General features: G+C 48.1%; 1 protein-coding gene across 1 annotated transcript in view; it reads right to left on the bottom strand.

Annotated features, from left to right (window-relative positions):
• Positions 1–23991, bottom strand: part of LOC129384730 (uncharacterized) — a 57740-nt gene extending 33749 nt beyond the window's left edge. The window contains exons 1-3 of the mRNA XM_055070337.2: positions 23800–23991; positions 22501–23267; positions 20550–20706 (exon numbers count right to left, since the gene is read on the bottom strand). Of these exons, the coding sequence (XP_054926312.1) occupies positions 20550–20706; positions 22501–23267; positions 23800–23936 (1061 nt within the window). The 5' untranslated portion in view covers positions 23937–23991. The remainder of the gene's footprint in view (positions 1–20549; positions 20707–22500; positions 23268–23799) is intronic.
• Positions 23992–25043: the final 1052 nt, after the last annotated feature.

Here is a 25043-nt window from a genome sequence, read left to right as displayed (position 1 = left end):
GACGTGGAGGTGGTCCACAAAAGTTTTTGACCAATCACGGTGGGCTGATTGCAGAATTGGAGTAGAAAAGTTTGGAATAGTTTTACGTTATAGTGCCTCTGGTGAGGGGCCCTTTAAGTGTGTGCAGCTTCGGTTGCTTTTAAAACATTGGTAGGAATTAATTTGTGACATTTTAAGGATTTAGATCCTGTGCGTATTGGTTTTTGCTAGAAGGCACGTGCTCTGCATTAATATAGTATTATAGCACTATCGTATTTTCATTAGAAAAATCCGCGCAATATATTGCGAGAAAGCCGCGAAAGCGTGCAGTCACTATGGGGTGCCTCAAGGCAGAGGAGAGAACTGATGAGAACGTAGAGGGAATCGAGTTAATCGGCACACACTGTGATGTCGATGCTAGGCTGAAGAAAATGGAGGCTTTCAAGGAAGAGCTTGTCAAACAGGTTAAAGAGCTCAAAAATGAACTAAACAGGGAACGTGACGCATGGAAGGTAGTGGATGAAAGACTGCAAGCAGCCGAGGAAAATCTGAACAGAGCCGCCATTGTGGACACGGGTGGTCGTCACAATGGAACGCAGCCCGGCGGCGTGACAGGTGAGGGAGTGTCAGGAAAGCACGTAGAATGCGTGCAACGTGGAGAGGAAGTAGCTGGAAAGAGCGGCACCTACCTTGACGCCGCTACACACAAAAAGCAAGAACGCGGAGGTCAGTGCCCTTTGTCGAGTTCGAATCACGCGGAAAAGGACAAAGGGAAGCAGGGATAGGTAGGAGAGAGTGAAATGGTGATTATCACCGGTGACTCAAACCTGGCTACGCGCTCACAAGCAATTGTGCAGAGGGTGAAAGGCGATAAAAGAGCGGCGGTAGGGACATTTCCAGGGCGGACACTGGGTTCTGTCCTGGAGCGAGCAAAAGCAAAGCTCGCGGAAAATGCCCACGTGCGCATCCTTGTCATAGTAGCAGTGGGCTAAATGACGTCCTAAACTGGAAAGGGACAGGAGTACCCAGCGCTTGGCGAAGGGGGTGGGCGACTTGCGCGAACTATCTCCACAGGTACAGATCGTGGTCTGCATGGTGCCCGAGGTGCCTGTACGTGACAGTCACGTACAAAGAGCCGTAGTGGCTGCTAATGAGGCGATATGGAAAATGACTCAAGAGAAAGGCTTCGATGTTGCCGAATTAAACAGGGAGGTGAGAAGGTGTGGTGGTTTTGAATGACACGGGATCCTTTCAATTACAGGATTGCACGAGAAGTGGCCTGGCAACTTGCTGGTTGCGCTGCTGCTTTTTTAGGGGGCCCACGGGCGCTCAGGAGGCCAGAGTAGGTAGTAATGAAAAAGGTCTCATAAAGGAACCTCAGAATAGCATCGCCGCAGATAGCAGAAAAAGGAGCAAAGCAAGAAACTGAGCTCGCCATCCAATAGGCTACAAAAACATGCAGGGCGTAAGAAGAAAGGAAAAGTGGGCAGAGATTGAGGAGCAGTTAAATATACAACAAATAGGGGTGTATGCGGTAACAGAAACGCACCTTAGAGACTCAGAAGAGCCGCCAGTGATTGACAATTATGTTTGGGAAGGGCGCGACAGAACTAAACCGGAAAGAAAGGGAGGGGGAGTCGTAATGCTCATCCATCAGGGAGCCAAATGGAAAAGAGTAAATTCACAATGTCAAGAGCATCTTTGGTTATCAGGTACAATGAGTGGGAAAGAACCTTCGCTGGGTGTTACGTATTTGTGGACCGGAAATAAATGCAGAGAGAAGAATAAAGAGTTAGTGGAATGCATAAGCGAAGATATTAAGAGTTTCGGGAATGGTGCTGAAATTGTCCTATTAGGTGACATGAATGCCCACACACAGGATTTAGATGGCTATACCGACAACAACGGGAAGTCAATGCTAGACCTTTGCGAGCAACATAACCTCGTTATCGTGAATATAGGGCCTAAGTGTGAAGGGCAAATCACGTGGGAAGCGGGTAACCGCGGCACTCGAGCATTGATTACTGTCTGATGACAGAAGGAATTCATGATAAGTTGAAAGAAATGGTCATCGATGACGAAGGGCGTAGCAGCATTGGGAGTGACGATAAACGCATCATTTTGAAAATGGGATATGTTGTCGCGAAAGAGAGCAAGGAGCGCGAAATGACCAGTCCAAATTTAAACGCTGAACAAATAGCAAATATAGTCACTAGAGTCGAGGAATAACTTGGCAAATGGCCAAGAGTGGAAATACAGTGAGCGTCTAAGTGTAATAACGACAGAAATACGGAAACAGAAACAACATGCTCCTTCGAAAAGAAAAAAGAAACTGAAAAGCTGGTGGAACAGTGAGATGCGAGAAGCAATCACCGAACGACAGAAAGCATCCCGAGAGCACAGGCAGGCAAAGAAGGAGCAGTTGCCGCAGGATGAAGTAGCCAGTAAACGGGAAATAAAAATACCGTGAGAAAAATCTATGGTTCAAATACTGGTGCAAGCAAAGATAAAAGGTGAGAGTGAGCGTTGCTTGTCAGAAATACGTGAGAAAAAGAAGGCCACACCTAAAATATTTTGGAACCACATAAAATTATTGGGCAGGAAGTCAACAACACTACAACATATCCTAAACTAAGATGGAAACACACTGCAAGAGGAAGCAGCAATCAATTACATCCGAAAAATAACAGCCGAATCTATCCAAGGCAATGAAGAGGTCGTTTTTGAAAAAACAAGAAGAGCATGAAAGAGAACCAGATGGAAAAGGAGCTGGTGCTGACAAATTTCAACTGGAAGAAAGCCAAAGCGAAAATTCTTAAGCGCACAGCCACGGTGCTAGACGAGGTTCCGTTAGGTCGATTAATGAACTAGGACCGAAAAGTAAGGAAGCTCCGGTGAAAGCGGTGAAAAAAATTTTAAAAGATAGGCGAATACCAGACAGTTGGCGACAAAGAAGAATGCATTTAATTTATAAAAGCAATGGGCAGAAAGACAGAATTCGCTCGTATAGACCATTCACCATTACATCGGTAATACACAGGCTAGCAATGCAGGCAATCAAATTAAAGCTACAAGCATGGGCAGAGAATAATGGCATTTTGGGAGAACTTCAGAATGGCTTCAGTATAGGTAGGCGTTTGGATGACAACTTTTTGTTCTCACTCAGGGTATTGAAATATCAAGAGTAGAAAGCAGGCCGTTATATGTGACCTTTTTAACCATTAGAGGAGCGTATGACCACATAGACCGGAGCATATTGTGGGACATTCTGGAAGGGGAAGACTCAGATGACTATTATCTACAGCTTTTGAGGGAGATACACCTGGAAAATACCGTTAGCGTTGAATGGAAAGGAATGAGGAGCGAGGAGAAAGTTGGTATCAACAAGGGACTGAGGCACGGGTGCCTTTATCCCCACTGCTGTTTATGATGTACATGGTGAAGCTGGAGAGGGCGCTGGAAGGAAGTAAGATCGGGTTTCATCTCACATACAAACAGGCAGGTACAGTAGTAGAGTAGAAGCTTCCAGGTTCAGTTTATGCCAGCTAACAAGCAAAGTGATTTGCAAATCTGTGGACAGGAAGGCGAGAATTTAGGTTTGAAATTTGGTGTTAGTGTCATTTTAGTGTCAAATTTAGTGTCATTCAATGAAAACAGTGAACAGACAGACAGTGGCAATTCTGGGCCAGGAAATGCCTCGGGTTAAAGACTATAAATACCTTGGTATATGGGTAAACGAAGGCATTAGATATGTGGAAGCACAGGAAAAAACCATAACAGTAAAGGGGAAGAGAAATGCAGTCATAATGAAGCACAGAGCGCTATGGCGATACAATAGGTACGGGGTTCTCCGGGATATGTGGAAAGGTGTAATGGTTCCAGGACTTACTTTTGGAAGTGCGGTGGCTTGCTTGAAATCGGGTACACTCAGGACTCGATGGCAACCAAAGGTCAGTGGGCGCTAACGGGAAGACTACAAGTGAAGCTGTATAGGGTGATATGGGCTGGGCAAGATTTAAAGTGAGGGAAGCTATGAAGAACAACTGAGGAATATGGAAGAAAGTGAATGGGCTGGTACAGTGTTGAGGTATTTGTACAAAAAGAAAAACATTGATTTACAATGGAGGAGAAGTACTATGAAGCTTACCAGCAAGTATGCGGCCTGTCGGATGAGCAACACAGCAAAAAAGAACGTCAAGGGGAAAGTCGGAGAGGCCAAGATAATCTCACGGCTGGCGGCAATGGCAAAAAAAGACTTACCATGAAACAGCAAATAAACAATTTGTGATAACTCAAAGGGAAGCTCATTTCTTTTCGAAGCGAGATCAGGATGCCTTAGAACAAGCACCTATAAAGCGAGATATAAGAAGGAAGAAGAAGCACGTGCTTGCTGCGGTAAAGCTAGGGAAACTATGGAGCATGTTTTATTAGAATGTTAAGACGTCTACTCAGCTGTCGATTTAGGCACCACTGGCCTTCAAGCCCTTGGGTTCAGCGACAGCGCGGGAAAAGTAAGCATGTCCGCAATGAAGATTAGTAGGAGGCGATTGGAAGATTGGTGGAAGTAGGGAAACGACAGAAAACGGAGACGTACAAAAGCAAAGTTGGCAATAGGGGTCAGGAAATTTGGTTGTGGGAGTTCATCGTGTTTATTTATTTTTTCTAACCTATGTAGGACATTAGGCAGTACAATGGCAAGAGCTTGGTGGCGCAGCCCACTGCCCCGTTCCAAAGGGGACGCTCATAACATCCATCCATCCATCCGTAGCGCCGCCTCGCCAATGTTGAGAAATTTATAGCTGCTTCTTCAGCGTAGCTAAATAACGCGGCCGCTCCGAGATGCCGCGTCGAGCACGCTCGCTGTAAAACCCCTTAAATTTCGTAAAGTGGTGCCACGTTTTGAAGAATGCCGCCTCCTCCTCGCGCGCTGTGGACGAGGCCGTCGCCGCGTCGCTATTGGCCTAATAGCATCACGTGGGCCCTCGCGCCGTGCATCAACGCCATTTTTTGCTCGAGAAGCGTCTACGGAGTGGCGAGGAGTCCATGTTGGCGCCGTTGCTACGCTCGAGCAATGTAGGCGGCGCCACGCTTGAGGAGGGAGCGTGAAAGAGAGGAGAAGCGAGGAGGAGTGAAGGCGGAGGAGGAGAGTGTAGCTACTTTACGAAGTTTAAGGGGCTTTAGCTCGCTGAGGCTCGCCGAGGACAGCATGCTATGATTGGTATCTCTCTGTGACGTGACTCAAGAATCGCCAACACCTGACTAACAGGTCATCGGCTTAGAGTTGCACGCCCTCGAGGTGAGCTGCCATCATTGTCATAGCTCATTACTAGGGGTGCACAAATACTAATTTTTGAAATCGACACGAATAGTTTTCCAATGATGGATAGCCATTATAGCAATTAATGTAAAAGGATGTTCACCAACAATTCTTATTTACGAAGTTAGGAAGTTTCTGTCTTTAAAAGAATACATGAAGCATTAGCAGCAAACAAGTAGTTTCTTCGCATGCACTGGGCGCTTCAGAGAGCACGAGTGGGACACGTGCAAGGACTGGGACACGTGCAAGCTGAGGGACCTGTTCGGCGGTCCCGCCGAGTGGAAGAGCAACGCTAAGAGAGAATTAGCGACGCACGCCCAGACGTCCACAGAACTATACGTTTCTTACATCCAGGACGCGTACTTACAATTCCTAGTAGGTACAGCGGAGCGTAGCACTTGCGGAGACGCCGCACGTGTGCGTGCATGCGCGAGTGAGAGTGGGTGCGAGAGAGGAAATGTGGGGATTTTTGCTCCTTGAATATATGACTCGGCCTAGGCACTACGGAGGAGTTTCTTAGCGCATGTTGTATGCGTTTGTCCCTAGGCGTGCCGGGAGAAGTCGCCGGGCGCGCTAGTACTGAACTTAGAGTCGCAAGTTGGCGGCTGAACGTAATTATATTTATTCAATCGCATTTTTTACTAAATGAAACAACGTGCCATTATTTCGCAGTATAGGCGGCGCCTCTAGTACACCGAAGCTGCAACCCGGACTGTCCGTGGGTTGGGACTCGCCGAGGCCTGCGCGTGCCAGGGGTGCATAAGAGCGGCTGTGCGCTATCGCAGACAGCCAATTTTTAATGCGAACACCCCTAGACATACTTGGGCCTCCGCGACCCCAACCCACGGGCCTCCCTGCTACCAGCTTTGATCCCCCCACTACCCCTTGGGTGCCCCAGAGTTCCTGCACCACCTGCTTTATTATAGCCTCAGGTGCTCTCCTGAGGCCTCCGTTTGCCAATTACATGTGCCCTCCTGGAGCAGTGCTAGTAAAAAACGCAATCTATCGTCTCGACGACAAAAGCGACCCGCGACTTGTACAACACCAGTCAGAACCTTGGCCTTTCAGACACGGCGATCACCAAATGGGGCGTCCGTACCCACTGCGTCACTGCGCGGGCAGCCAGCGGCGGAGCGTAAACAATCTGGACCGCACTCCGCAATGCCGGTATGCCTAGGGGATAGACGCATACAACACGCGCTAAGAAAACTTCTCCGTAGGCAGAGTCTCATATTCAATGAGCAAAGGCCCCCAGATTTTCTCTTTCACACCCGCTCTTACTCGCGCCTGCGCAGAAACGTCAAGCGCCGCGAGAAACGCCACGCCCCGCTGCACCTACCAGCAATTGTAAAAATGCATCCAGGACGTGCTAGCTATATGCCACAAGGCCGACAGCGGTATGGCTGAGTCAGAGAAGGTTAGGCATGTACTGAGAGGAATCGAAGACGATGCTTTCAACCTGCTTATGAGCGAAAAATTTGTAACAGCACAGGTCATCATCAATGAGTGCCAACGCTTTGAGCAGGCCAAGAGTCGCCGCATTGCAACGCCATTCGCACGTCCGCCGAACACAGCTGCGACATTGTCTTGTGACGACAGACAAGGAATGCAGCGGCCATCATCGTCAGACGACCTGACGCGAATAGTGCGGCTAGAACTTGAAGCCATGGCTACTGCAGCCCTTCCTTCCCGCCCCAGCGTACTAACAACTTTCCCTGCAGTGCCATTTCTGCAGGCAGTAGTCCGCGAAGAACTCGTTAATTTTGGAGTTCATTCTGTATGTGCCGTTGCCACTTAACAGCTCTGTAATGCTACTTGTCCAACCACTGGTCAGTAGCATCCTGCACGCTACCGAAATCTAACCGAGTGGCGAAGAGTAGACGACCGGTCAATCTGTTTTGACTGCCAGCCTATCGGTCACGTTCCTCGCCATTGCAACAACCGTACTGTCTCCTCCACTCGACGACCGCCATTCGCGAGTTATTATCACCCCGAACAGAGCCAGCGTCATTACCAACCACCATTTGAACCGCAACAGCCAAACAGCCTCTTCGATTATGCATTTGCGAACTGTCCGCAACCGGATGCGCCTTCCAGTATGACTAACCCTGACAGAAGAGTGCGTATCATTAAACTTCTTTCTCTCTCTGACAGAAAAGCGCGTCACAGTCACTTGATCCACCTACCGGGGACTGCTCGAGGTTTCGTTCGAAAGCACCGTGACCGGGTCACTCTACTTGCTGCCGTCGTAGCTGCTTAGCTATTCGTAGATAGCCCCTTTGCCAGCGAATTCATTAACGTGGCCTCCGAAGTGGTGCAGTCGTAGAGGCCATGTCGCCAACACAACCATAAACCTTGTATAGTGTAATCGTGCCCGTTAACCGCTGTATATCAGTGGGTGCAGAGAGCGCCCACTGATAACGGGCACGATTACACTATACAAGGTTTATGGTATGACGTGTGTCTATAGGAGAGACCGCGTGTACACCATATACTAATCTTGCTCGTGAAAAAGCAAACGCTCTAGCTTGGCAACGGAAGGGATCAACGTATATGTCAGCAGCTATCGGCGAAGCTCACATTGTATGCCGCCCCAGCTGCAGGCGTGAAATAGCCGCATGCACTATGATGAGCTTCCTCGCACAGCAGTTTCATCCACCTGAAAAGCGAAATCTAGCTGTTTAGAACGCCTATAGCAATGAGCATTACAGATTACGCGAAACACATAAAAAAAAACAAGTATGTGCGCTTGATAGCTATGTTTCTCTCCTAAAGAACACTAAGACAAAAGCTGCAGCAATTAGACTTTTCGGCAGAAACTCCCATGATGGCACACAAAGCACTGATGTAACAGAAGCTAAAGCTGAATGTGCAGTGTTTACCGTCTGTAACACGCAAATTACGCAGAAGCTTACGCCGTCATTCACAGCATGGCTTCATACGCTGACCGCATCTTTTTGACACAGCCGTAGTCTGCTAGCTTCTTTCGCTTGTGCGAGCAAAAATCTGCTGACATCTCCGAGAGTCCGCGGACAGTCCGCGACTTCCGGTCTGTCAAAAACCGCGATTCTGGCAGCTCTCGCACCGGTGGGCGGAGCTTACGAAGCTCTTCGGGAAAACCGAATGCAAGACAGCATCCCCTAGCAGTCCAGGACTGTCAGGGACTGATAATCAAACAGGCCCACTGGCACTCGTGCCGACGTCGTCAGTCCTGTTCGCCACCAGCTCGTTGACCATCGTCCCTATAGCCGCAGGCTCGTCGTCCACCGTCCCCGATGTAGCCTCGACTCCCGTCTCCAGAAAACTAAACGAAGCAGCTCACGGAGGAGACGCTGCATTGTCGACTCGACCGCAAAAGCCTCTGATAATTTTAGCGACCTAACAGAACTTGATAGACGTTTTAGTCGATGGCATCAGTGTCGCAGCACTGCTTGCCACTGGCGCGTACATATCTGTGATGAGTGCCCGATTGGGCCGACGCCTGAACCAAGTTCTCATACCCGCTGCATCACGCACCCTCCCAGTCCCCGACGGAGGAAAGCCTACCGTGCTTGGTATGTGCACTGCTCCCATCGGCATCGCGGGGCCCCTAACCAATGTTTCTTTTTTTATTTTTGCCGTTTTGGTGCAATACCCTTACGAGGTTATACTCGATTTAGACTTTTCATCGCCCCATTCAGCCCTCCTTGACTGCGCGTCTATAGTGTCCCTCAGCTTGAACTGCCCCATAGCTGCTAAAATCCACCAGTCACGCAACCATGGTTATGCTCTCCCGAAGAGATCCGTCTCGCCCGAAGCCACTACATACGTCCCAGTAATGTCGTTTCCATCTGTTCCTGACGGCGTCTATGAGCTATATCCTACCGCTGACATACTGCTTAAAAGGAATTTGGCCGTTTCCCATGCCGTGCTCACCGTTACAGGCAATCAGACTTCGCTCTCTTTCCGTAACTTTAGCTGCTCGACTCAAATTGTACCCAGATGCATGTCCTTGGGCGACGTCTTGCCTGTCAACAATAGCAAGGTATCGGCTCTTGAAGCCGAATTCATAATCACCTACTCTAGCCACAGACGAACTTAACAAGATGATTTAACCTGACCTTCTGCCTGCACAAGCTGCTAACCTCCATGGTCTCTCGGAAACTTACCGTGATATTTTTTACCTTGACGGTCCCCCTTTAACCCAGACATCAGTGGCTCCGCATTGTATTTACACCACTCAGAAACGCCGCCGGCCGTACCATGTTTCACATGCTGAACGACAAGCGATACAACAAGTCCATAAGATGTTGACTAAAGACCTTATCAAGCCGTCGTGAAGTCCGTGGGCATCCCCTGCTGTCCTCGTCAAGAAGGACGGTAGTTGGCGATTTTGTGCAATTACCGACACCTCAACTAAATCACGCGCAATGATGTCTACCCCATACCGCATTTTGACGCTTTGTACTGCTTGCAAAGAGCCAGGTACTTTTCAATCATAGACTTTCAATCAGGCTATTGGTAAATCTCGGTAGATGGCATAAACCATGAGAAACTGTCTTCGTAACACCTGACGGCTACTACCAATTTAAGGTTATGCAGTTCGCTCTTTTTAATAGCCGCCAACTTTAGAAAGAACGAAGGACTCCTTACTTTCGGGCTATAAAAGGTTTACATGTCTGTGTTATCTAGAAACATGGTTGTCTTTTCACGAACTTTTGCGAGTCATCTACGCGTCTGTCGCCCGTTATAGTGGTTTTCCAACGCGCTGGCCTGCAATTAAACTCATCCATGTGCCCTTTGGATGACATCGAATTACCGTTCTTGGCCATCTCGTCAGTGCCGCTCTCGTTCAATCCTACCATGACAAGATTCAAGCTATCCAGAACTTTCCTGTTCCGTCTTCCACCACATATGCGAGAAGCGTCGTTGGACCATGCTCGTACTTCCGTCGTTTCATCAAGAATTTCGCCAACACCACTCGCCCACCCACCAACTTAGTAAAGAAGGGTGTTGCTTTTATGTGTGGCATTGCTCAAACCAAAGCCTTCTCCGCCCTCGTATGCATGCTAGTGGCTCCCTCATTACTGGCTGATTATGATCTGTGTGTCTCCACTGAACTCCACACGGATGCCAGTGGCCATGGAATTGGGGCTGTACTCGTCCAATGGCAGCGTAAAGCAGAGCGCGTGATTTCATACGCCAGACGCCTCCTGTCACTCACCGAGAGGGATCTTTAACTACTGAACAGGAGTGCCTGGCGTTCGTTTGGGCAGTAGCCAAATTCCGCCCTTACTTGCGCGGCCGTACATTTTCCGTGGCTACCGATCGCCACACCTTGCGCTGGCTTTCGTGAATTAAAGACCCCACTGCACAATTGGGCGGGTGCTACGGTTCCAAGAATACTCATTCGCTGTTTTATACAAGTCAGGCCCCTCGCATAGGAACGCCGACTGCCTCTCCTGTCATCCTGTAGACCGCGCTGAATATGGTGTGCATGACAGCGACGCTTGCGTCCTGACAATTTATGACCTGCGTGACATTCCCGCTGAACAACGGCGTGATAACTGTGATCGTCGAGCCCATGCTCCGCATCTTCGTACTCCGCGTCGACGTCCTCTACCGTCGCAGCTTATGCCCTGAGGGACAAGAATTTTTACTCGTTGTACCACACCAACTCCGGACTTCAGTTCTTGAGCAGTTGCATGACCCCCCTACTGCAGGAAAAACGCGTGGAAGGCGGGAGACGGAAATTCAAGACGATCAGCAAAACGAGAACAAGGTGAAAGCAGGGGCCAATGTTTCGACAAGTGGACTTTTCTTTAAGGCGACATATGCTTTTCTCGCCACAGTATATAAAGGTGGGGTTCGTCCAAAAGGGAGAGCGTGTAAGGCGGGTGGGTGCGGCAACGAGTGAAGGTGTGTTAGCGTGTCGAATTGAGAATAAAGGAGCGCTGTGCACAAAGCCAGGGACCCAGCCGTCTGTCAACCACGTGTCAACGCCCGCGTGTAAGTCGGCGTGTCGACGTCGTCTGACACGCCGGCTGGAAAAAAACATGAGAGAAAATGAAAAAAGAACGCTAAGAAAGCAAACTAAGTGCTGTTGCCTATGGCTTCAAATTTAGTATAGCGAATAGATTCTAAAGCTCCATTTTAAACGTTTCTGCCTATTGATTGCAATGCCTTGAACTTATGGATAAGGTATGATTCTCTGTATTTTCTTTCTCGTTCAGAACGGAAATTTGACTGTGAGATGTAGAGGTTAAGTTCATAAAAGTTATGACCTGGTTGGTTGAAATGCTCAGCGACGGCTTTGGAAAGCTTTTTAGCTGTGTCCGCGCGATGTTCGTTTAATCTGACGTTCATTGATTGTCCTGGTTCACCGATATATTGTTTCTTACAGAAGGAACATTCAAGCCTATAAATCACGTACGAACTTGTACAAATGAAGCTAGATTTGCCTTCGGGTGTGTAACTATTTGCGGTGCTTTTAATGTTAATGTCACTTTGAAGGTGCCTGCAGGTTTTCCGCCTGGGGTTACCTAACGCCGCAACAAGAACTTTAAAGACATGTTAGTGCACGCAAAAGTCAGCCAACAGCATTGCGCCGTAATAAACGCATGTTGTCGCCCCAGGCATGGTATTGTTAGACGACAGTGGGAACCCGGTTGCACCTGAGGACTGTTCAAGCATGCTGAATAAATACTTTGCTGCTGTTTTTACTAACGAAGAGCATTCCGATATGCCCAGCCTACTGAAATAAACTACCATACCTGGCACAAATGCTCATTACATCTCAAGTAGTTTTATCAATAATTAACAACCTTAAGATATCGACAAGTTCCGGGATTTAAGGCATTAACACGAACATTCTGAAAAGCACTGGCAGCATTTCCAGCACCATCTTGTGTCACATTTTCCAACAGTCCTTGTCAACCGGTGAGATAACAGATGATCGGAAGCTAGAAAAAATAATCCCTATATTTAAAAACAGAGAGGAACATTCAGCTAATAACTACATACTTGTATAACAACAAGTGTCCCATGCAAAATGCTCGAACACATTATCGCCTCAAAAACCACTCAGTTTCTAGAAAATAATGGCTTCTTTTTTACAAAGCAGCAGGTTTTCAGGAAAGGCCTTTCATGTGAGGCACAGTTCATAGAATTCACTCACGAACTACTTTGGAAAACGGACGAAGGCTTCCAGGCTGACTGCATATTCATAGACTTTTCAAAAGCATTCGACCGCATATTCCACAGCCTTCTAAGATCTAAGTTATGTCTTCACCTGACCACAATGACCACATCAACCTACAAGAGGACCTTGACAGGATCGCTAATTGGTGCTTACCTTGGCAGAAGGCCCTGAACATGGATAAATGTAAATTATTTACCTTCAGCCATAAACTCATCAACTCCACATTTACCTACTCGCTTAACAACAATTATGTAAATCAAACATTTTATATAAATATCTAGGTGTCCATCTCACGCCAGACTTATCGTGGTCCAACCATATCGAAAAAATAACCACGAGAGCATCATGTAAGCTTGGTTATTTAAAACGATATCGTCGAGGTGCACCGTCAACCACCAGAAGGCTAGCCTGCATAGCATTCGCTCTCCTCAACTTGAATTTGCATCATCCGTATGGCCACCTCATCAAGCATACCTAATGCAGTCTTTTAAGTAATAAAAAACCGTGTGGCGCATTTCGTCGGTGGCGATTACAAACGACACTCAAGCTCGACCGAAATGAAATCAAAGCTGTGACTTCTGTCTCTCGAATAGCGTCGAAACATTTCACTCATCTGCCTCCTCCATTAAATAATTTACGGTCATCATATTTCTACGCTGCCGCTTCCTCATGCCCATCGCACTTCTCGTCGTCTCCGCAATCAGGAAAGCTTGCGACGCCTGTTCGGCCGAACAAAGGTATTCAATTTATCGGCTTTGCAACATGCTGTCTCCTATTGGAATGGTCTTCCCAATAGAGTGGTCGACATGCGAAACCCTGACACTGTTATGATTGACCTGTCGGGTGTGAGCGACATTCAAGCGGGCGTCCCGTTGTCGATATAATTGCCCTCTTCTCCGAATCGGCGTGAACCCTTTTATTCCTCCAGCTGAAACAAAAGGATGGGCGAAGGGAAAGCCAACAGAAGATCAGGAGATCGCCAACCACATGACCGCAAGGACGCCACCCCGTTTCCCCAGAGCGCACACAAAAGGATGGACGAAGAAAGGCAAACTGAAGGTCAAGACTGCTTCACCCGTTCCCCCCGAGCGGACACAAATGATAGACGATGAAAGCACTAATGCTTTCATAGGCTCCCGAAGAAGACGTCGGCAAGCACAGGACCGCCAGAGGTTATTTAAAGCCGTGCTCACCCCCGTGTTAATCAGAACCGCTCGAGACTCAGATGAGAGTCACATCAGTGTACCAATGAAGTGAATACAATCGTCTCTACTTTTTTCATCATCACTATGCCCGACTTCGTCGTCGTTTCCTGACTCTTGCGGTGAAGACCCACCTCACCCGGTCGAGATCATAACTGGCTCGCAGCGACAGGATACTCCGCGCTTCGTCCTGGCTTCAGCATAATGGTGAGCGCTTGACTTTCTTTGAGAATTGGCCAAGTTTTAGCTCGTGCGTTTTCTAAAACTGCAAAGTAGTTTCTGTACGCGCAGGCTCCTGTTGAAAGCTTACTCATGTCACAGCAGAGTAAGGAAGGCCTCGTTCGGAATTGACCATGGATTTAAGCAAACGGAATAACCCAGAGTTGTTATTAGTATGTGAAGAAGTGGAAATTGAGGTCAGGTAAAGACTGAGAAAGCCGCAGCTTATTGAGGCGATTGAGAAGTGCAGTACTCTTGAGGAAGAAATTTGAGAAGCATAGGAAGATAGAGAAACGAGCTGAGAAGCGGTGAGTGAGCAGGACAGAGCTGATCAAAGGGAAGCTGCAGAAAGAAAGGAACGAGAGGAGCAGAGAGCTGCAGAAAGAGAGGAACAAGAGCAGCAGAGAGCTGCCAAAGAAAGACAGAGAGCTCACGAACTAAGCTAAAAGAACTAGACGTGCAGCGGGATCTGGCCATGCAATCTGTAATTAACATCTCAATAAATGAAAGACGTTCAGGTGAAGCAGGAGTAAAAATAAGGGATCTCATGCCATCGTACAAGGTAAACGATGACATGGGATTGTTTCGCATTACTTTTGAATGAACCTGCGTGAAAAATGGGTTCGCACTAGAAAGTTGGCCGCAACAAATTCTGACCGTTCTTCCTGGTGAAGCAACCGAAATAATTGCAAGGCTGACGAGAGATGACGCAGATGACTATCATAAAGTCAAAGCTACGTTGCTAAGGAAATATCTGCTCTCAGCGGAGGCTTTCCGTCGGCGTTTTCGTGAGGCAGCTAGAACAAAGGGTGAATTTTTTCAAGATTTCACTTACAAGCTGAAAGCCAGTTTAACCCTCTTTTGCATGAATTATGAAAAAGTCATTTTAACAATTATTTTTTCAGCTTTTATTATTGATTGAATGAACAAACACATATACAAAATGTTTCAAAGTTATAACGACTGTATTAATAAAGATAAAGCTTTGTGCCAAATATGGCCCACCATGAAGATGGCCGAGCGCTCTTGCTGCCATGGGCGAAAAACAAAGCTTTACGGACGGCGGTCTTTTTATCGCGATGTGTGGAATGAAATGAAACAGTCGTTTTCTGCGTTCAGGCAGAGATGAATGTTGCACTTCCTCTATCTCACCGACGACTTGCTTGTGCAAGATGGCCGCTTACATCTTTGTTTCTTCTCATCAAATTCTGGCCAGTGGCCGACTTGGTCAGATCGGTCGTCTTTGGATGGCATTGCGGCCACTTGTCCCTGTGCTTTTTTGAGTTGAACCTGGAATTCGATCTCTTGACTAGAAGGCCTTCTTGGTCGCTTGTTGGGTAGGCACTTGTTATGCGAGGTAAGGCATTCTGCAATTTCTGCTTTGAATTGAGCCAGCGGTAGTACTTGTTTCTTCCCAAGCTGCTCCTGCACCCTCATGTACATGTACAACAGCCATGCTGCTACTACGGATAAGTCTAGCATATGCGTAAAAATTCGAAAGTGCCATTTCTTCGACCTGATATGTATGCGGCAAAGTCCAAGCAGTGAGTCCAGCAGGTCGACTCCGCCCATGTGCCTCTTGGGGACCTTTACTACGCTGGGGCAATCAATTTCGCGAAACTCCTTGGCGGAGGTAAACCAGCGCTTAGTCTTTTGGACTGGATCTCTCTCAACAAAGCTCGACAGAAATATCACGGCGCGGCTATCGTACCACCGCACACACGATAACTCCACATCATCTACCGCGCTTGTGAGTGCCTCTGAGGCACCACGTCCTTTACATTTCAGTTCCTTTTCGCTTTTCAGGAGGCAGTTTGGTAGACGATTCGCCCTCACTGTACCGATTGACAAAATTTCATCGTGTAATAGAGTAACCTGCAGCTTCGGGCTATTGAACAGATGGCAGGACGTTACCATATTTTGTCTTTCAATTTCATACTGTGCCAAATATGGCACACACCGACTTCGGGTTCTCTGCTGTAATTGCAGACGAAATTGAGAAAACTAATAACTGGCTTGAATTGGTGAGACCAAAAAATATGCCAGAATAATTTTTCTATGTTTCTGCGGTGGAAATTTTCAGAGAAAGAAAATACCAAATTGCTCGTGTTTGCCCCCTCCGAGTTTCACGTCGCTTCCCAAAATCTACTTCACCGCTGTTTTGCGTATCGCACAAGAGGTGGCAGCACTTGCCCATAATAAGTGCGCATAACTATGAGAATTACTCTAACAGTATCACATTCTCAACTGGGAATCTCACACACGCGAAAAAAAATGGTAACCGGTATGTGCCAAATATGGGACGCCATGCAATAGAGGGTTAACTGAGTGGCTAAAAGAGGAAGAAGCGTTCGGTTGTCACGAGAAGGTTGTTGAGTTAATCTGCATGGAGCAGTTCTATAGGTACTTAAGCGAAGAGATGCGCCTGTGGATTCAAGATAGGTCGGGAGAAAAGGGCTTGGAACATGCTGCAGCGCTAGTAGATGAACTCGCCGCACGTCGCGAATCCGAGAAAACGCGTGTCTGGCCATTCATTAACTTAGCAAAGAGGAAAACAGGCGCCCTATTTACCACGACAAGGCTGGAGGAGGGACAAAGGAAGTGCAGCCCGTTAATTCAGGAGAGAATAATACCGCAGTAGAAGACCAAAGAAAAATAGAAAAAACATTTCAGGCTAGAAAATCGGTCGTCTGTTTCCGTTTCCAGGAGCCTGGACACCTTGCGATTGCCTGTCTGAAGCCTAGAATTGGTTTTTCTTTTGACTTAGTAGTTGTGCGGAAACCCGCAAGGTGGAGAGAAGTAATGAATAAAGGGAAAATCAGACATCCACCCGTTCGTAGGAATTGATACAACGGAAACCCATACGGGTTCCTGGAAGGAAAAGCCTCAGAGTTGAAGAAAAATTCGTCCTGGTCCGGGACGCGAACGCGGGACCACCGCATTTCCGGGGCAGCCACTCTACCATCTGAGCTAACGAGGTGGCTAGCAGATGGCAGGGCGAAGTCGAATTTGTCGACAACACGAAGCAAAGGCAAGTGTTTGACTTAGTAGCTCAGCGGAAACCCGCAAGGTGGAGAGAAGTAATGACTAAAGGGAAAATCAGACATCCACCCGCCGTTCGTAGCAATTGATAGCAATTCTTTTGTGATAGACGGTGATGACAACTTGGCCCTCTTAGGACCCTACCTTTGAAACCTAGTAGTCAATGAATGCCGTATACAGTACATAGGGACTCGGCTGCGACAGTGGACATTGTCCAGCCTCCGTTTGTGAAACCTGAGAATTTCGCCGGGGAATATGCGTGGATCGGGCGGGTAGTCGAGAATAGCAGTGTTTGCTTGCCTACAGCCAGTCCATACTTATTTTCTAATCACTCGGAAATGATCTTGAAGAAAAAGGGCCGGAGCTTTGGCGGCCATACGCTCGAAGCTATCAAGCCTTCAACGCTCAAGAGATCGCGGCAGAGATAAATCGCACCAACGAACCCATAAATATGCCTTGTGACAGAGACACTCATGAAGCACAGCATATATCCAGTGAAATCAGTGAAAGAAGCGCTGGCGGGGAGGCGTCCGGGTCAGTGAGAATACCGCAGGAAGGGCTAGCAGAGGAATTAGAGACTAATTTGGCACTGACACATTCCGAAAGCTCTCTAAACCTACTGCACTTTGTTAAAGAAGGAATCGCGACGGAAGAAGCGAGCAATTACGTCGCCAATGTAGAAACAAGGACTATTCCGGAGAACGTTCCTTGCGGAGACGAGACAAGTTTAAACAGCTCCAAAACGTTCGAGGAGGCACTGAAAAACTCCCTCGTACCTCCGCACTTGAGCGACTTTCGGAATCGTCAAAATGGGAGGAGAATGCCAGGGTGGTGCAGCAGGGCAGGAACCCATCGTTCAGGAACTTCAGAGGCGCATTAGGCGACCGCCTGGCATGGCAGAAGTTTGTTAAACAGCGCAAGATCAAGCGGGCCAAGTATTCGCCTCAACGAAGAATAGAGAAAGTCGCCACATCACAGCCCGTAAGACAAGGGAGCAGGCCATTACGCAGAACTTCAGAGTGCTCGTTCTGGCGGGTGAGCAAGCGAAGGCGTCACCTAACAACAAATCAGAAAGCGCCTCTGCGAGTATGGGTGCGGTTGAAAGGCTCAACGGGGCGGAGACATGCGTGTACGAACAGGTCCAGTCAGACTATCACTTCAGTAGAATGCGCCGCCAAAGTGAAGAAAGCAGGCGGGCAATTCTTCCCGCGTTTAGGGCCTCCTTCTGAGGGACAAAAAAGCAAGCCGTGGGCACACAAAGTAGCCGACGACGACAGAGGGCAGCGTATGCCTGGCGCCCTTTGTTGCCTTCGGCGAGGCCCGAAAGCCTTCCGACAGCGATCCATTCGAGTGCGCATTAATAGTTAATAATTGCCAAATTAGGTGCATCCATAAGTTTCTTGTTTGTTGTGAGGGTCACCTTTTTGTTCTTTGTTTTTCTTCAAATTCGTTTTGTTTGTCAATCGTAAATTTATGATTAACGCCATTATTGCTGGGTGTGAATACATTCTCTGTCCCTCGACAACCGTGGCTTTCTCGGAAAAACGAAACAAGAAAAAAACGTTAGGCATTAGGCTGGTTGAAGTACGCACTGAAATCCCGTTTTCTCCATTGTTATGTTTTCATAAATCTCGAATGAGGGCTGCAGCTACGATTACGACAGGGTTTTAGGTGAAGAACGTATGAAGTTGGCAAACCCGTGGTTGGTTGAGTGTTTTCTGTTTGTTGTACTTTGGGCTTGGCGTGGTTTATTTCCAGAAGGTGTCACCAGGCAGGCCTTGGAACGATCGGTCAAACACCGGCACGGTAGACCTCGTGCAAGAGGCACGAGGTCTTCCGGTCTCTTCGACGTGCTTGCATACTGCAACCCCTCCGAGACCTCCTGTGCCGGCAGACGGGCTGTTATTATCGACATGTCCCGTGTGAGAGACCTTCAAGCGGGCGTTGCCTTGTCAACATAATTGCCCTCGTCTCCGAAACGGCGTTGGTCGAAGGGAAGGCAAAGAGAAGATCAAGAGGTCACCGACCATAAAATCGCAAAGGCGCCACCCCGTTGTCCCCGAGATGACGCAAAAGGATGGATGGCGAAAGCACTAATACTACCATAGGCCCCCGAAAAAGACATCAGCAACCACAGGACCGCCAGGGGTTATTTAATGCCGTGCTGGTCCCCGTGTTAATCAGAACTGCTCAGGATCAGATTAGGGTCACATCCATGTACCAATGAAGTGAATACAATCTTTTTAACTTTTTTTCATCATCACTATGCCCGGCTTCGTCGTCGTTTTCTGGTTCTTGCGGTGAAGGCCCACCTCACTCGGTCGAGATCGTAACAACCCCATTCAAGAAGGAACTGCACGCCCTGTTTTCATAGCTTATCTCGTTTTTTTCTAATGAACTATATAGCCATTGGATAACGTGTTTGATTGGCACTAAAGGTCTCGCTTTTGCTGGCCTTACTTTAGCACTCGCACTGAGCAAAATTTTAGTATCTGCATTTACTGCCCTAATCAATACTAACCCAACATGACCAGTGCATTCAATAATTTTGTTGTGTTGACAATGTACTGATTACTTGTATTGCAAAACGCGAAAACATTCGCTCGATGTTATTGATCTTACAGATTTTAGTATATACCCCTTCACATAATGTTTCAACAGGAACCTGTGATACACCTCAATAAAAAATAAATAAGTGTACGTTTCTGACAACCACAGTGGGACAGCATGTCACCCTTCGTGACCTTCGCCTATAATTCGTCTTGTCATAAGCGCGCTGGATTTTCATCCTTTAGCTTCTGTCCGGCCGCCACCTTTCTTTGCCCTTTGACACATTGATTCCTTCCTCGATAGACATTCCCACTGAATAGGCTCAAGACGCCTTCGACCGGGGCCGCACGGCCCGCCATATTACCGGCTTCTTGCTAACTGAGTCTCAGGCCGCGCAGAAGATCCGGTACGACAGCCAACATCGATACGTTCGATTTCCTCCAGGCTCCGTTGTCCTCCTATGGAAACCACGTCGCCGCATCCGCTTGCCTGAAAAGCTGCTGCCGCGCTACGCGGGGCTCTATTGCGTCAGCTTGGCGATATTAACTACGAGATCGCTCCACTGAACTGGCCTGTCGCCGCTGACGTTCTACGTGTGTCTTGGCTGAAGCCTTACTTCGCCGCGAGTTCACTTCGCTTATAATTACCGCCGAGACAGCTCCTTTACAGGCGGGGGGTTACGGTATGGCGCAAGAGTGACGCCAGTGAGAAGACGATGATTTGGTGTGCAGAGGTGCAATCGGTCTCGACAGCCATATTGTTTAGCGACATCCGCAATGCAACATACACACACACATATATATATATATACGAGGTAGTAAAAGAAAACTCGAGGTATGTTGAGCGTATGCGAACGCGTCCCATTGTACACGTAATCGTAACTTAGTCACAGGTACGACTGATACCTAAAAGTGTGCATCGACTCTAACGACCCTGAAAGTCGACCCTGACGCACGCGCGCGCAGCTGTCGATGCGGCATAATCATCACAATAGCTATCACATATTTAGAGAGTTCGCGGTGCTAAGTGCTAGCCTAGACCCCCCTTGTAAGTGTCGCACCTGCAGGCAACCTGGGCAGCAGGATCACTGCGCGTGACGAAGAACAGGAGGGCGGCAGCGGTCACGCTGCACAGGATGGCCATGAACACGACGCTGGCCATGAACAGCGTGCTCTTGTCCTCCGGAATAAACGAACGCGCAGTGGTGTCCAAGGTAGCTGTGAGGAACAATAGGGCAGCTTACAACCTAGGCTCTCACTTGAATATCGCACAGGATGCACACACCGACTCAAACGGCATAAGACCATCGTTGAGTTGGCTCCCACTTATACTCGAATAAGCTTAAAAGAACACTTCGAATTTGCACGTAAAACATGCACACCCATCCAGAAGACACGGAAATGATTGGTGAATAACAAGCCTACTCGAGTGCCAGACGGCAACTGTCTCGTGAGAAAGTCGCCACCTGCTACTGTTCGCATATATGATATATATATATACTGATTAAATTAACGTGGATCATAATGGTGATGGATCATAAGGTGGTGTGTATATCTTGGTCACTGTAACCGTAATGTGTTGCTGTTACGTCATTTGTGCGTAACTGGACACAGCGGCTTACACACGCAACGCCCTAACCCCTTAACAATCACGCTGGTTGATCGGTTTCCGTATTTTATTGCTTCCTAGCTAATAAGTCTGCATGACATTCAAACTTTGCAAATCACACTGAGGAGTAAACATTTACCTCAGGAGCTCCAAGTAATTGGGACGGGAAAAACAGTTTTACCTGACATCTAGAGCACTGAAATCAATGAGCATTGACGCATTAAAAAATATATATATATATGCCAATCCCAAGCACTGACCGAATGAATGTAAGCTAAGCTTTTTGTGCTCTTTACTTTGACGACCATTAATGATTATGTTGACGGCGAAGATTTAGGAAAATAATCATATATAAGGAGTGGTGCGTCTCTTACAAGCCAAGGTACTGATCTGGGAGTTCACTATGTGACACTAAACGCTAGTTAGATACATAACTTAAACGAACATTTTGGCGAAAGACCAAGTTGATCAACAGAAAAATTTAGTTACGTTTCTCATAAACAGTACTAAGTATGTCTAGACCTAGAAGCCGCGGCCTGATACCTGTAATCCTTCGGCGAACACAATGCCTCACAAGTTTAATTAGCGTTAAACAACAGGTAAGATTTGGTTATGAGCTTGTCATAGCTTAGCGGTCGCTCTTCCGAACCTATAAACATGAGCAAGAAGGACAGCGATGTCGAGCTGACCATATAGTTTCCTACAAAACTCACTAGACGGACCCCTGGCTTTAGGGTTTATAAGAGCTGCAATTAAAGCATTTCAGACAGCATGGGAACGATGCATTTGCCTACACTTGCTCTTCGTGGCTTCAAACGACTTCGCAATTTTACGAACCAATTGTTTTCCACATTTCATTAGAAAAAGAAATATTTCACAATGATTACGAACGTGCCAGGAGACTAAACTGCTTTCCATTGTTTGTAAATAAACTACAAGTGCGTTGAAACGTAAAATGACTAAGCTTAAAACATGGCATGACAGAACCATTTTAAGCCCCATGCACGAATATTCGACAGCATATTTGTCTGCGCTACAAAAACACAAAAATATAACTAACAGGATAGCGCGTGCCCTTTCAATGTGTCCTCGTGTGGTTCAAGTTTTGTGCGCAGTCAATCATGCTGTCAAATGTGCATCATCTACGCTGATTGGACGTCAATAAATTCTAGTGAGAAGTGCGAGGATTACATTTCATGTGCAAACTATCAAGTGCAACACATATTTTATTGGAAGAGCAGGTCTACTCAGGCATAGTCGCCCTTTGTCCTCCTCCTAAGTGGTAAACTGCCACATTCGAATAAACTTCAGCTTCATTCCCATGGTGTTGAACGATCGCTGTGCCAGAATTTCTTTCACTAATCTTTTGCAGTAACATCTGTGGAGCTCGCACCACTACTTACAGCGCATGGACATCTTGCGATTCATTCTCGCGATAATCGACGCCATCGAGCTGCGGGTTGTGCGTGAGGTGCCAATGTCCTCGGTGGCCATGGGGTCCTTGAAAGAGGCCCGGCTCAATCGCCGCTTCTTCATAGCGTTCCGTGCTTCTTCTTGGCCCGAGCCGCTTTCCTTTCTGAAATCTCCGCCCCAAATTGACACGCGCCTCACCGGGCCTTTAAGCGTGGACTTGGTGGGCACGGTTTCTCCCATCGCCTCAGGCAACCCTTGAGTGGGCGGCGACATCAGATCGTTTCCCGCGTCGGCTCTGCGGCGTTTCTCTGGCTCGTCTCGGCTCTGACGCTCGTCGCTGGACAGAGGGGCAGAGGTGATCTGTTCTGCAGCTCCCTGTGACGTCTTCGCCGCTGGAACCTCAAAAAACCCCGGCGCTGCAAACCTTCCGGTCGCTTTGGCAGCCTTTGAGCTTGACGCCGGACCGGACCTCGGTGCTGCCGATGTCCTGACCTCGTGCTTATTGCGGTCCTTGTCGCTTCCCCTTCTGCGGCGGCCTGACTGCTTGGTGGGACTGGCGACATCCTCGGCAGGTGCCGGAGGTGATGTCACGTGGGTGTCAGCGAGATGCGGCGACTCGGTAGGCGAAGAACTTCCAACATTCTCTGACGGCGATGAGAGAACAGCACCGGCACTTGGTGCTGCTTGTGGCGGTGAGCTGGCGTCGGACAGAAGCTCGTTCGCGGCAGCTTTGTTTGCGGTGATCGGCTGCGGTGACCTGGAAGATGTTCATGCAGCTGCCATTGAGCCACACATTAGTGACGGCAGCGACGATGTATTAATATGCGATCACTGGAGCCTCACATGCCAGTAAACTCGAGAAGTTTGGGATGATATACAGTGGTGGGAATCGCGTGAATGCCCTTCCTTGTGGCTCCTTGATGCTTCTCTAGGCAGCGGCCTATGCGAGCTACTATATAATTACGACAACTCAAGCAGCGGATGAGCGCAAATATTTTAGGGTAAGGAAAACTAGTAATAAGGCTAATAACGCATTATCTTTTATACGCTTACACAATATCTAGTGATGAAACAGAATTTTTATGACGTCACTTGTCACTAACGCCAATTTGAAGCTTTTACACGTCTGTTGCTTATACTACTTACTGCGTCGACGTTTACATTCATTCCACGTAGTAGATTTAAAAGCTTGAACTTCGCCAGCGTTGAGAGCATTCCTATTTTCTATGCGAGTACGCTGATATTCTGACAAAAATGGGCCTAACTGTTTGCGCAGTGTGTTCGAATACCTGTGGTTGCGGGTGCTATCTGGACGCGGAGAACTGGCGGCCACCCTACGCTGCTTATGTCGCTGTTTAGCGCCGCTCTTCTTCGGCCCTGATTTGGACACGGATAGTTGCATGTGGCGCTGGTCGTTGACGTCCATCACCTGGCCTCTGTCCGTCGCCTGACCGGGGGAATGCGGTTGCCGAGGTGATACGTGACCGGGACTGGTGACTGGAGCACTGTTTTAGAAAAAGTGCATTCGGGTGACTGTTAGATACAGTAAACCTGTAACATAATACAGATCATCACTCACTACATGTTCGTCCGAGTATTCCCACTTTATCATAGCAAGTGGGAGTAGGAGCACTGCTATCGTATAGACTCCAACAACCCGGAACCCCCTCCTCGCCATATGAAGCGAAATTTCAATCTGAAATCGCTGCCTCTAGGCCCCTCCCACTGATATCATGAATACTGGTGGAGTACATTGTATTTATCGTGCGCCGACCGTAATTATTTGTGTAAACCTTCTAAGAGGAGTACACGTTTGCTGCAAGCTTGGGCGGGCAATATTGAATACTGCTGTCGCAGTGCGTAACACAGCATCATTTTGAGTGCTAACGAACTTCGTTTCCGCCACTCACCCATCTGGACTTGAGACCTGCTCTTGTGGTCTGCTCGGTCCACGAGAGATGGTGCTGGCTACGCGCGTCTTGCTGTGCCGTACACCGGAGCTCCCGTCGGATGCCGCCGGTGCGCGGCCTTCGCGCCCACCTCGCTGGACGTCGGTGCCGCATCGGCGCCGCGGCGACGGCGGATCAGCGTTCGAGTGCATGTCCGTGAGCTTCGAAAGGTCGCGCCGGCTCGTCCACTCCTAAACAGGTCGGAAGCTATATAGACTGGGCGTTACCTGCGGCGATGCGTGTGCGCTGCAAAGCAGATCTTCTTCTTCTAGTCTTGTAGCGGTCCGCAACGGCACGTGGTGTTACAGATTCTCAACTTTGTCGTCGTCTTTGCGGCTTCTTCTCTTTGGCAGTGTTAGGACTCTCAACAGCTGTGAAGCCCTGGGCGACACTCTGAACTTACAAAAGCTGCTTGGCCCTCCGACTGCGCACGATGCATGCGTAGATAGTGCAGGACAGATAGCACGCGTCGAAGCGCGGCTCAAGCACAGATATCTTCTCGAGACAAGTATCGGCACTCTGGCTGCCTCACAAAAGTACAAAACGGTGTCTACTAAGGCGAAAATAGTGAGCCAACTTGGCGC

This window comes from Dermacentor andersoni, chromosome 4, assembly GCF_023375885.2.
Source record: "Dermacentor andersoni chromosome 4, qqDerAnde1_hic_scaffold, whole genome shotgun sequence".
Lineage (NCBI taxonomy): Eukaryota > Metazoa > Arthropoda > Arachnida > Ixodida > Ixodidae > Dermacentor > Dermacentor andersoni.
The sequence above is the reverse complement of the archived record's forward strand: the minus strand, read 5'-3'. Positions and strand labels throughout refer to the sequence as shown.